The following is a 13,333-nucleotide window of genomic DNA, read 5'->3' as shown; positions in this document are numbered from 1 at the left end:
TCGGGGTCGGCCCTCCCCCAGAGCATTCTCATTGGCCCCAGGCACTGACCCATGACCCCCCCCAACAGGAAGGGGCTGGCCCTGGGACTAGAATGCTGCTGCTGTGTGTGGGCTGGCCGGGATTCTGAAACCGGGGCCGTGCTGCCGCCGGCTCAGCTAAAAGCGTGTGGGTGAGTGGGGGAAACTTAAATGCTGCAAAACTGGTATCTTGGATTACAGGGGCTGGTCATGTGACCAGAGGGTGGATGAGGGAGGGGCCATGTGAAGTGGGCGGGGTTGTGTGCGGAGGGGGTGACGCAGCCCTCCAAAAGGGGTGATGCCCAATGGGGGGGGTGACTTGAATTAGTTACACCCCAGGGTGCAACCCACCCTAGTGACGCCTCTGGGGTCAACTCTGGCAAGTACTTGGGATACCCACCCTGAGCCTATTCTATGGAAAGGGCAGACTATAAATCACATGAAATTAATAAATACTTTATTCAGCCACCTCTCTTTTTGCACCTCCCCCTCCTGTGGCAGCCTGCAGTACCCCCTGAAATCATCTTCCTGGGTGTTCCCACACACCCTCAGAGCAACATTTTAGAGGGCATTTCAGGCTGCCACGGAAATGGGGAGCTACAAAAACTCTATAGGCCAGGAGTGGCCAAATTTGCTTAACGTTAGAGCCACGTAGAATAAATGTCCGATTTTTGAGTGTCGCATGACATGAATGTTAGATGTTTGAGAGCTAGGAGGAAGGGAGGGATAAGCAGGGAGAGGGTAGGAAGGAAAGGAAAAGGTGGAATCAATTCCAAGCTGTTTGCTGGCTTGGCTTTGAGAAGATATGCTTTCTCCAAGCTGGCCAATAGGGTGCGAGGGGGCTTCGTGAGCCACGTAATATGTGTGAAAGAGCCACATGTGGTTCCTGAGCTGCAGTTTGGCCACCCCTGATATAAGTAAAACTTGTGCCCACAAAAATGCTGAGCTGGATCCAGTGCACTATGTTGTATTTTCCATTTCCAATATTTTATAGAATTTATCAGCCCTTTCAGGGGTTTTTTTTTCCTGGTCAGAGCTTAGTGAAGTATGTACTTTGAAGAATTAACACAATAAATCGGCTTCTGCCCTCATCATTAAACCCAACTTCAACAAATCCATATTTTTAATCACAATTGTACTCCATCCTTCATCTAAAAAATCTCAAGGATCAAATGGCATAACTCACACAAACTGCCTGAACAGCCCTTGTTCTACAGGAAGGGCAGGCTGTAGTCATGATCTCTGTGGAAGAGTTGGGACTTGAACCCAGATCTCCCCAGGGCAGGCCAAGTTGGACAGAGTCTCTGTTACGCTACACTGGTTCAGAATCTGTTGAATGTATACAGCTTGTACAGAGGAACAAAGGTGCTATTTGGAATTTTTCCACACACACTTTAAATATAGGGTCTTGGAAGCAGCATGATGAAGTGCACAAAACTTGTCATTTTGGTGATCTTTTATGTTCTGTGATCTGTTGCCTGATTTATTAATTATAAAATTATATTTGTACTGCCATCTGAAGTCATTGTGGATTATACAGAAATATTAAATAGTAGTGGATATCTGATCAGCTGAAGATAGAGGACCTTCTACCAAATAGTGGCAGCACTGAGGAAACATTCCTTAATAGGAAAACATGCAGCACTCATTTCATTTCACTCAAATTAATTATTAGATGTCCATCAGAAACCTTAAACTTTCTTCTCTTTGTTCATGCTTTATCATAGCAGTGATGTCTAGGGATCGCCAAGTACTGTGATAGTATTAATTAACATAGACCTGAAAAAGGGGACCAAATCTTTGGAACTCCCTCCCCAGAGAGATTCATCTGTCTTCCTTCATTGGTGTCTTCTTCCCTCAAGTGAAAGCTTTTTTGTTTTATTTGGCATACACACACCCCGCCAATAATGGTTGTTGGCCCTCTTCCCTGGTCATAGTGTTTTTATGTGTTTATTAAATTGTGTTATAATTTTAATGTTTGTAATTGTTCTGATGTCTTATGTGTGTTGCCTTGGGAACCCTGATCAGGTAGAAAAGTGGCATAAAATGTTTTAAATAAATAAAAGATACTACACAATATATAGATTCTACACAAAATAGGTCCTGCCAAATTCTGTTGAGTAGGCAATTTCAACACATTTTGTGGCATGCTAATTTTATTTACATTATTTTGGTCTATCAAATGTAAAAAAATTATTGGTCAAGCTTGATAAATAGTTCAGTAATGATCTTGTCACCAACTTTATTTAGTCAACTTTATAAATGCAACATTCATTTTGATAAATGACTTTAGTGCTACTTGTATTTGAATGTGATTTGTACCTGATGGCATTGGGAGAGGGGGGGAGAAATAAGGGAGTAGTTTAGAGAGAAGCACAACCCACATGAATTGTAATTTATATATTTTGGTAGGTCAGATAAATCCAAACAAAAGAAACCCTACTTTGGCTGCTGGAAGAGCTTAGAAGGAAATAAAGTCATCAAATAACATAAATAGGTCCTATTGCCTGTGCAGAATTTCATTACAACTTCTGCTCTTGTTAGGAGGCCAGTCCCCCAGCTCTTCTCAAAAGGATCCCATTATACTTGCTGCATCCTCAAGAAGCTTTACTGTATGCTTCTTCCAAAGGTGATGTGCTTGGGATTCTCCATTTGTAGTTATACAGTTCTTTAAGGTCAAGCCAATGTTTGTTGGTGCCATGCACACAGTGGCAGAAAGCAGATTTACAGAGGAGAAAAGTATCCTGCTGAGCATCTAAAGCCTACATCCACTCAGCCTACATCCAATGTGTTGACAGAATAGACTTTTGTGTCACTTTATAGTGATGGTATGCATGTTGTCTGCCCCCCACTCTATCCATAGTGAGGAGAAATGTCATGACTTTTGTAAGGAAAACAACAGTATAGCTATGGGGGGCGGGGTATTCATACCATTCTGCTTGGGTTGGCTTTTAATGGCTTGGAATGAAATTTTAATTATGTTTGGATTTGATAGCTGTCTTTGTTCTATAATTGTGTGTGCTGCCTCATGTAAGGCAGCTCACAGTAAAACACCAAACAGCAGCACAATAATTTAAAAAATAATAGTATACTAACTACCACTACTGGAGACAAACACAGGGAGGAGGGATGGGGAAGCGGGATTAAGAACTCGAAATGTTAGCAGTACCCAAAATGACAAATGTGGCTCCAGGCAATAATTTCTACTGAGGGACTTCCACAAACTGGATGCACACAGCAAAGGCCCTCTTGCCAGGGACCTGAAAGTGAGGGTAGTTGAAATGATTTGTTCTGCAGCTATACAAATTCAGAGAGAATGACTGTAAAGTAGCCTAATCCCAGACTAAACGTGTTAATACCGAGCTGTATTTTAGTTTTGCGTTTTATTTTCAGACAGCCCCAGAAACAAAAAAATGAACATGTGTTAAGACTTTTGGTTAGCTGTATATTAACTCTTGATATTCTCAACAAATTTTATTTGCTTGGTTAGATTTTTTACATAGCAATCTAGCAGATTGAAGAAGAAAACACATATTTATTTCTTGTAACCATATGATACAAATTTACCGGTAAAGTCTGGTTCTACTTCCAATAAATGCACAGGCGGCGGGTGGGGTGGGGTAGGGTTGAGTGTATCAGCTGGTGATTATTTCCGATGCAAAACAAACCCTGCGCTTTTGTGTCTATGTTGTAGTTTTCTCAGAAACTTTGATTCAGTTTCTTGACCATCTGTATGGAAGACGCCTCTTTTTTCTCGCTCTGGTTATTTAAGCTCCGGTAAAGAGGGACTCGAACCAGCAATTAGAGGCGTGGTGCTTCTTTCTGCTTCGGGAGCTCTTCCTAAAACCTCTGAGAGCCTTTTTGTCTTCTGTTCACAGCCCCCGTTAGCCAAGGCTCCCCCCGCCTCCCCTCCAGGGGACACTATATTAGAACTGCACGACACGCACACGTCTTGAAATGAAAAGCTTAGCCGCAAGCTGCCGTGAAACGAAAAACCTCCCGGTCACACGGGAAGAGGCCAGGGCGGGTGGGCTCATGAGTGTTCCCTCAAGGAATTGAGCGGGGTTGGATTCCATCCCACCTCGCTGGCCACGGCGCATGCGCGGTCGGTCAGGCCCTGCTCTCCCTGCCTGAGCAGGTGCAGGGATGGGCCCCGCTATGGAGCGGAGGCAGCGGGGATGCCGCGGAGCCCCAGCCTGGGGGTGCCGCCGCCTGCTGCCCTTCCTTAGCGCCCTGCTCTACGCTTCTGGGGACACCCGCGTCGGCCCGGTAGGGATGGGGAGCGGCGAGCCGCCAGCCTTGGTGGGTCTTGCGAGGGACAAATGAGAGGAGCAGGGGACGCCTTCCGTCCTGAGGTGCAGCCGGGGCCGGGCGTCGCCCCGCCAGCCGCCCACCTACCTACCCACCCACCCCGGGTGTGGCAGCCTGGTTCGCATCCATTGCCCACTAGCCAAGGTGGCTCGGTGGAGGGGAGGAGGGCAGGTTGAGTCACCTCTAGTGAGGATGGGAGATGAAACCGAACGAATTCGCCTTCTCCAGGCAGGTTGGCAGGGAGGGGCTGGCTAGGATGTGTTTTCTTAAAGTGGGGCAGGAAGGGGCGCCGGGGGGCTGGTGTTATTGTTCTTTTGTAAGCCTGACAGTATCTTTAGCAAGGCTGATGGAGAGGGAGTGAGACAAATGCTCCTAAACAAGGATGTGCTGAGGTGTGGAAGATTTGTTTTGGGTACCACGAGCCTGGATGGATGCAGGATGGCTGGCGGAGAGTCTTCACAGCCTTGCTGGAGTGAAGCTGAATAGGAAGGGGATCAGCTACTGTCTCCCTGCAGGGAATATGGGGCCAAGGTGACTCAGTCGTGGACTGGATATTGGATTTTTCTGGGGGGGGGGGAGGTGTCACAGAGGAAACCCTGAGTGTTAGAAATTGAAAAAGTGTGGGATATGTTGATTTAAGGGAGGTAGACATATGCTCCCCTCTCTGTACAGCCAAAATGAACAGAGAATGTCCTGTATATCCCCCAAAGATGTTTTCAGAATGTTTGTTGTGGGATGATAAATAAATGTACAAACATATTACTAAAAAGCATATATTGCCTTTATGATGAGCATGAAACAAAGAGAATTATAGCAATGGCTTAAAGTGCTGTTTTTTGGTTATTGATCTCAGTGTGCAATTAAATTCCTTAACTGACCTTTTTGCTAGCTATTGTGTTGGATACTTTTCAGCAGTAACAGCTTTAAGTATTGTCTTGACATTTCCTTTCATTAAAGGATGGGATTTTCATTAATAAACATCAAACAAAACAATAAATAAAATAATATATTCAACTTTTCATTACTTGAAGATATGCAATTTTGGTAAGAATTTTTTCCAGATTCAGGATAGTAGAACGAAATAGTACTGGCCAGATAAGAGATATGCAAATTTATTTGCTAGGAGAACAAAATTGAACTTTACTGATTGTCCTAATTCTTTATATAGTGATTTTAAAGATTGCATTAATGTTGCTATGTGAATGGGCAGGAGATAAGAAAAGCTCATTTGAAGAGTACCAATAACTCTGCTGTACTCTTGCTTGGGCTCTCCCCACATAACAGCCTCACTATGCCATAGGGTTAACTCTGCAGCTATAAAATGTTCATGGAGCAGTGACAGCTGGGCCAACTAACCTACGCATAAAACTCTTGATGCATGGCCAGTCTGTTTCATAACACTGACTCATTAGCAGTGGTGGCTGATGACTTTTTAAGTTGGTGGGTATGCAGTTTTTAACCACCTTTTCTTAACAACATTAAGATTTGCACAGTATGTATAAAGGAAAGAGCACCTGTAAACATGTGCAGAGTAGCAAAACATGAGCCTCAACATAAATATGGTACAAGTTCGTAATATTTGCATTTTAAAGGAAACATATCACTGCCAAAATAACTGATCAAAGTTTTTTAAATATCAGAGAACACTTGAAAAATGCACTTTAAAAATAACCCTGACTTCTAAAACCCCCCACAAACTGCTTTTTATCCAAATATTGATACAATTAGGTATTTCAGTAAAATGGAAAATAAGGGTGTAATTTGAGACAGGACTCACTAGTTTAGTTTTAGAAAAACCGACTTTCTGTCCTTAGTTATGAATATGTAGTTGTTATTTCTGACCATGTGCAGAGTGCCTTTTCATCACTGATTCAGCACCAGCCTCTGATTTTTTCGGATAATTATAGTTTATTTTAGGCAGAACAAAGTTTGTGTTCAGTGGAACCTTTAGGACCAACAAAGTTTTATTCAACATATGAGCTTTCAAGTGCATGCACACTTCTTCAGATACAATGAAGTGTGCTTGCACACAAAATAGGGCTGAATCAGAAAATATCTGGGGACTCTGGGGGTGAAACCAGGACTGCACTCATTTTAAATGCCTTCTTTTGGGCCTCATAGAATTGGATCCCCAGTCCAATCTTTTTTAAACATGGGGGATTGTTTGAGTAGAGGCACCAGATGCTATGCTGAAAATCTGGTGTCTCACTCTCTACCTCAGAAAACAACTCCTCCAGAGCTCCAGATACCCACAGAATGAATGCCAGAATGCCCAGAGGACATTCCGCCCCCCCCCCCATTTTCTGCAAACCCTGAAGTGGGGGGTGAGGAGGGCTACCAAACCAGGTTTTCCCTGCCCCCATGTGGGGATTGGCAACCCTAACAAAAAAGCTTGTTTTAATAATTTATTGTGATTTTATTGTAACAATTTAATTTTATGTTGTTTTAATTGTTGTTAGCCAGCCTTAGCCTGTCAGGGGAGGGTGGGATATAAATATAATAACATAAATAAATAAATAAAATGAATAAAACTTTGTTGGTCTTAACGGTTCACAGGAGGTGGTGCCAGCTACATCTTCAGGAGGGGATTAGATAAACATATGGAGCAGAGGTCCATCAGTGGCCTTTAGCTACTAGGTATAGATGGAACTCTCTTCTGGGGCAAGTGATGCTCTTTATTCTTGGTGCTTGTGGGTCAGCTGTGGGAGGGCTTCTAGTGTCCTGGCCCCACTGGTGGATCTCCTGATGGCACCTGTTGTTGTTTTTTTCCCACTGTGTGACAGTGTTGGACTGGATGGGCCACTGGCCTAATCGAACATGGCTTCTCTTATGTTCTTAAAGTGACACTAGACTCAAACTTAGTTCTGCAGCTTCAGACCAGCATGGTTATCCACCTGATTTTGTCTTAATTTTCGGCAGATTGAATGACTAAAACACTATGAAGCAAGCTGCAAGGTCAGCCTTGTTATTCTGAATAAGATTTAGTAGTTGGGTTGAGCCACTATTCTTCTCATGCCAAGGGGAAAAAGGGTTTTCCCCCCAAAACCTTTTGGCCTAGTAAGACATCATACACTCTGACACAGACACGTATACGTGCACAAGAAACTGATATTGCCTTTTACTGAAACAATTATTTATATAACAACAAATGCTTGTTGGCTCTCGTCCAGGGCAACTAGGTAGCTATTGTGTGAAACAAGATGCTGAACTAGATGGATCACTGGTCTTATCCAACAGGTCTCTCCTTATGGGAGTGGGGTCTTGATTCTGTGATATGCAATATAAAGTAAGGAAGCAAAGTCCAAAACCTCAGCTGGTATGAGAAAAGTCCTAAAACATGATTCAAAAGTTGAAGAGAATAGAGAGGAATCTTTATGAGCCATATTCAGGCTGTCATCTCTCTTTGAGTTGCAGCTGGACAATAAGACCCTCCTACAGAGTCAACACCAACATCCTGACTGTGTGTGGTTGATTCTATGTTTACTTTTTCATGAAAGCTGGAAGAGCTAATAGCTAGCAAGCTTCCTGGATTTCTGCTATAAAATTAGGCTCAGCAAACCCATTATGTAGGAGGGGCTTGCTTAGGCGCCACCCAGGATGTGCAGAGGCAACCTGAGATTTGATGTGACATATACTCTACAGTAAACTTTCCTCCCTCTTGCTTGATGACTAGTTTGAGTCTGAGCTGAATATGCCCCAGAATTAATACATAAAGTGATGCAATTGTCTTTCATTGTATTTCTCACCAAGCCTCTTTGGTGGTTAGGGGAAGGCGAACACTGGGTTAGGTCATAATGAATTTAAGCATAATGTTAGACCCATGCCTTGTACTTAACTGTATTTTTATTGTGGATTTTATTTACTTAGATGTTGTGTTAAATTGTTTTGAATATTGCGAAAGCAGTATATAAATTTTGCAATTAAATACAAATGCAATACCTACTAATGATAGCCATTAGAATAATTGCATAGGGGTGCAAACAAGTTCTTTGGCCAAACTCCTGCTAATGCCAAAACATGCCATTTTATAAGTATTTTTTCCTAATATTTTATATAACTTGTAAAGAACATTGTGGAAGACTATGCCAGTACAGCCAGTGAAATGTGTTTTTTTTTTTAACAAATGTATGACAGGATGCCAAATAACTATACTACTAGTTCTGTATGCCAGAGGGCTTTTTCAGCTTGTGTTGCTTTCTCAGATTGCAGCTCCTCATGCCACATGGCAAATTATGTTTAAAACTAAAGAGATTTTCCAGAGCAGAATATGATCCAGCATAGGGGTCTGCTTTCCAACAACAGCAAAAAGTCAGAATCTCACCAGGTGTAGCCCTTGAGTGTGCCTTACGTAGTTATTTGGATCTCATCATTATTATGTATTCACTAACCAGTACAAATTTTGTTGTTGTTCAGTCGCACAATCGAGTCTGACTCCAAAACAAATACCTCTACTTTTAAAAAATTGGGGGCAAATAACAAAATTACCTTTTTGTGATCCAAATGATTTTTTTAAATTATGAAAGTATACAAATACCAAATAGCAGCAACACTTTTTTTACATTCTTGTATATTTACGAATGTACAGAATATTTGTGGAACATTTTTAAACTTCCTAAAATAGCTTTTTGCTAATTAAATAAAGCAACAGTGTTTACTTGTGTTCATAGTGGGATTTACACAGAATTATTTATAGAGATCTGGTGGATTGATTTTATCATGAAGTGCTGCCGACCTTTAATACACTTCAGCTTTCTATGGATTGGGGCTATAACCACCCCTCAGTACCATCAAAATCAATGGGAGAAGTTAACTTGAGTTATCCTACTAATATCAAGGGGAGGAATGCAACTTTCTCTGGCTCATGGTATGATTCTGTGTAAAAATAAAAAGTGTATTTAATTCCATGGTGTGAGTCAATGTGAAAACCTTAGATATAATGTTGCTACCAGCAGCTTTTTTGCTAAATTTTGCTTAATTCTCCTCCTTACTGTCACCTCCCATTGTTTTTATTCTTGCAGGTCCTATGATGCCCAGCATAGCCTTTTGGGTGGTCAAAGAAAAACTTGTTAGATCCAACTTATAATCATAGCACTATAACTAAGAAGCATAAGTGAGAGATGTTCAAATTCTGTATGTTCTGTGCTTTACAGTGCAATTCTCAGCCGAGTTCCTCACCTTACAAGTCCATTTAAGTTAATGGGTTTAGACTAGGCTTTCCAACCTCCTGGTGGCACTTGGAGATCTTCCACTATTACAGTTGATCAGCCAATCAAGAAAATGGCTTCTTTGGAGCGGGGAACTCTACAGCATTATACCTTGCTAAGCTTCCTCCCATCCCCACGTAAAATCTCCAGGTATTTCCCAAACCAGAGTTGGTAACCTTACTCATTTCATTTATTAGCTTCTATGACCAAAGGTCTTAAGCACAATCAGGATGTAACAATCGTCAAAACATGCATTGGTATACAACAGAACTAACCATATTCACAGAATTCAAATGTTACAGTCAAAATATTCAAATTTAAAAGTGAATAAAATGTTAAAACAGGAATTTCTAATAAAACCTATTGTACAGTTAAGTAAACCTAAAATTGTCATGTTTACCACATATATGCCAGATTCCATTACCATCAGATCAATCCAGATTTCTGTCGTTTTGCAGATAAGATTATCGTTAAAAATCTTGTAACAAAATAGGTGGTTTCAGGATTAGTATCTGCCAGCAAATAAGGGACCACCCAAAGTTTAGTTGGTAGTTGGTGTTTAATAAGAACAAGAGTTATCCAAATTGATCTAGGAATCAGAGCTGGTAACCTTACTTTAGACTGTCCTGCTTAGGACAGCTAGGGAGCAGTTCAGGGGAAGAACTAGCTCTATGGTGCAGCAACAGCTTGGCATGCAGAAGATCCCAGATTCTATCCCCCAGCATCTCCGGTTAAAGGATCTGACAGTGGGTGATGTGAACAACCTCTGCCTGAGACCCTGGAGAGCCACTGGCAGTCTGAGTAGACAATACTGACTTTGACCAAGAGTCTGATTCAGTATAAGGCAGCTTTGTGAGTTTCATTAGAATTCTAAGCAGGTGTGTTCAGAAGTAGCATCCATTTTATTCAATGAGGCTCACTCTGAAGAAAGTATTCTTACGATTGCACTGTTAGTCACAGTCTCTAAAAGCACCTACCATTCTTTAATTCAAGTGTTAGATAGTAACTTACCGTGCTTGCTATAAAACAACAGTATAACAGTATTTGGATGAGTAATGGAGCAAATGTTTTATTCTGTTCCTTATTGAGAGTATACCTAGAAATACGAAGACCCAGATTTCATCAAAATGAACAGTATGAACGATTTTATGTAAAAGCATCTACATCATTAGAGATTAATCATATTTATGCTGCATATGACGGAATTATTGATTGCTGTTTTCCTTCTTCCGGTGACCCTTTAAGACAAACATATATGTGCTCAGGTAGCATAGGCTGCCACAGTTTGTTATATACTCTGGTAATGGGAGTATTTTTGCATATTTGCAGGGGTTTTTTATTGAAAAATGAAGTCATTTATACTTTAAAATTTCATAAATACCCCAAATACTACAGTTCTATATGGCAGCTTATAAATTATGCATTTTATGTTATCGAAGCAGTAAAATGAGTTCAGGTTTGATATTAAAGTAAATCTTTCATAAATTTAAATTTCCCCTGACATTTCTGTGGTCTTGGGGAAAAAACAGGAAAAAGTTCTCCCTATGGTTTTTAAGCTTACAGAAAATTTACATCCTTTCTGTTCCCCAAACCCAATGTAAAATTGACTCATACTCTTGTAGAAGCAGCAAAACCTTATAAATAAGGCATAGAGGCAAAGAAATTAAAAGCAAGTGCCTCTCAGAGAATATTTCTCCCCAAGAGCTGCATAATGATGGGAAGAATAGGGGAGGCCATTACTTAGTTTTGTTTGGCATTAAAAAAAAAAAGTTCTATGTTGGAACATGCCAGTTTACGGTTTGAAACTTCTCTAGTAAATTGATAGATTATTAGTGACATGATAGGAAGCCCTGTATTCTCCATGCATTCTCCAGTAGTTTAGGTTGATATGTGTTAAAAAGAACATAATAAATTAGAGCAATGGCTTGAATCCACCAAAGATTTTTGCTGATGGATGAGATTTTAACTTGCTGAGCATGACTGCCTTGCCTCCTCCCTCCCACAGTAGTCCAAAATACTCCTGGGGGGGCATAGGAAGGGCAGAATGGAATCAGAGATCTACAGTAGGGAGGGCAGAGTTGGTGAAAAGTGCCCCCCTACATCTGTGGAAATTCTGCAACCCAGTGTTCTGCCAACTTTTCTTGTATTATGAGATATGGGTTGTTAATCTTCAGATACCATGGTAGAACAAGTACCAAACTAAAATATTCCATTTCACAAATGTTCATAGTTCTTCAATATTAGGCATGGGAATGTCAGAAATGGTTTAGATCCTATGCACTACAAAATGGTTTAGATCCTATGTACCACAAACACAGTTCGACTTGCAGAATGAAACTTTCCAATTCCCGTTACCTACTACAGCTTGCTGTGCACCCAGAAATTTTTCCAGGGGTTACAAGGCCCTCAGATACAGCACAGAGAGGGGTGTTCTGCATTGAGAGGGGAGAAACTGCAAAATTGTCATGTGCGTGGAAGTGCCGTCCAACCCATTGTAATTACATTTCAATAAATATTTTGTTTAGTGAATATTTCGCAAGGAAAATAGAGTTTTCTATTATTTGAGCAAGACATGCCTGTATAAAATTAAGCTAATTTCTTGTTAACGTTTTACTAGACAGAAGTTCATGTAAAATGTCAAAAAAAGACTCAATACTGAAAAGTCATATACAAACAACAAATTTAATATACTTATATTGCCATTTTAGTAGGAGATTCTGTTTTTGTTATCCGAGTATACAGTTTTTTACATTTATAGATATGATTCCTCCCTTAATTCCCGCCAAAATCTTTAGAGTGAGAGTAGCAAGGAAAACAAATCTTTGAATAAAATTGCACCATAATCCATCCTATAAACTAAATGAGGATTTGAACGGATGCCATTTTAGATAAATAGAAGTTTGTAGATGAGTTGATTATATTTACTGAAATATCTATCTGGAATTTAAGCATAATATCTTCTTTTGTGACATTATGCTGGCACAGCAGTCAGTATGTTCCATCCAAAATAATTGTTTGCTGGTGCAGCAGGTCTTACGACTGAGCTGTTAGTCATTTGAGGATCACCAGTGAAGCCTTTTTTGAGAGGTCTTGAGTATAGAACATTATTATGACCATAATATAAATTCTTCTGCAGGATATTTTAATTCATTATAATCCCAATTAAACTGAATTTACTGCAGAACAATAGTGGATTTCCAGCTAATCCTGCCAGCCTGTTTTGGTGTCATGTTACTGTGATCCCTGTATGGGACTAGAAGGGTTAAAAAAAAAAGTCACTCAGGTAGCTTGAGAACTTCTTTTAAATGATTGTTTTAATTTTTACATACATTTGCTGTGGTCTGCTTCTGAGCTCAGCCAGGAAATTCCTAGTTTGGTTTTAATGTCAAACACAAGTTTGTAAAATGTCCTTGGCTTGAGGAAGTCTGGTTTTTTTTTCAGTCTCATAATAATGCTAGCATACTTAACAGTGCTGTTGTAAGATTCCTAATATAATGTTTGTGGAAGCCCTTTGAACTCTTTGACACATACTATATGAATGCTAAATATTATCACCACTCAGTCTTAATAGTACCCCATGTGCTGAGCATTAAAGCAGCACAAAGGAGCCACCCACAGACAAGCCAGGGATTTGGGGAGGGACTTCAACAGGGTATAATGCCATAGAGTCCACCTTCCAAAGTGGCTGTTTTCACCAGGTGATCTGTGTTAGCTAGAAATCAATTGTAATCCCAGGAGATCTTCAGCAACTACCTGGGGATTGGCAACCCTAATGTTGGGGACATTTCCTAAGTATGCAT

General features: G+C 40.6%; 1 protein-coding gene across 3 annotated transcripts in view; it reads left to right on the top strand.

Moving 5' to 3' along the window:
• Positions 1–13,333, top strand: part of MMP24 (matrix metallopeptidase 24) — a 106,327-nt gene that overhangs the window by 45,372 nt on the left and 47,622 nt on the right. Inside the window, exon 1 of one of the 3 annotated variants that reach the window (XM_060231075.1) lies at positions 4,087–4,287. The exons of 1 other annotated variant lie outside the window; for it this stretch is intronic. In XM_060231075.1, coding sequence (XP_060087058.1) covers positions 4,165–4,287 — 123 coding nt within the window. In that variant the 5' untranslated portion in view covers positions 4,087–4,164. Of the gene's footprint in view, positions 1–4,086; positions 4,321–13,333 lie in introns of those variants that run through there. One more of the 3 variants, XM_060231074.1, reaches the window with a different exon arrangement.

This window comes from Heteronotia binoei, chromosome 2 (assembly GCF_032191835.1).
Source record: "Heteronotia binoei isolate CCM8104 ecotype False Entrance Well chromosome 2, APGP_CSIRO_Hbin_v1, whole genome shotgun sequence".
Taxonomy (NCBI): Eukaryota; Metazoa; Chordata; class Lepidosauria; order Squamata; family Gekkonidae; genus Heteronotia; species Heteronotia binoei.
Note: the sequence above shows the minus strand (reverse complement) of the source record. Positions and strands in the feature narration are given on the sequence as shown.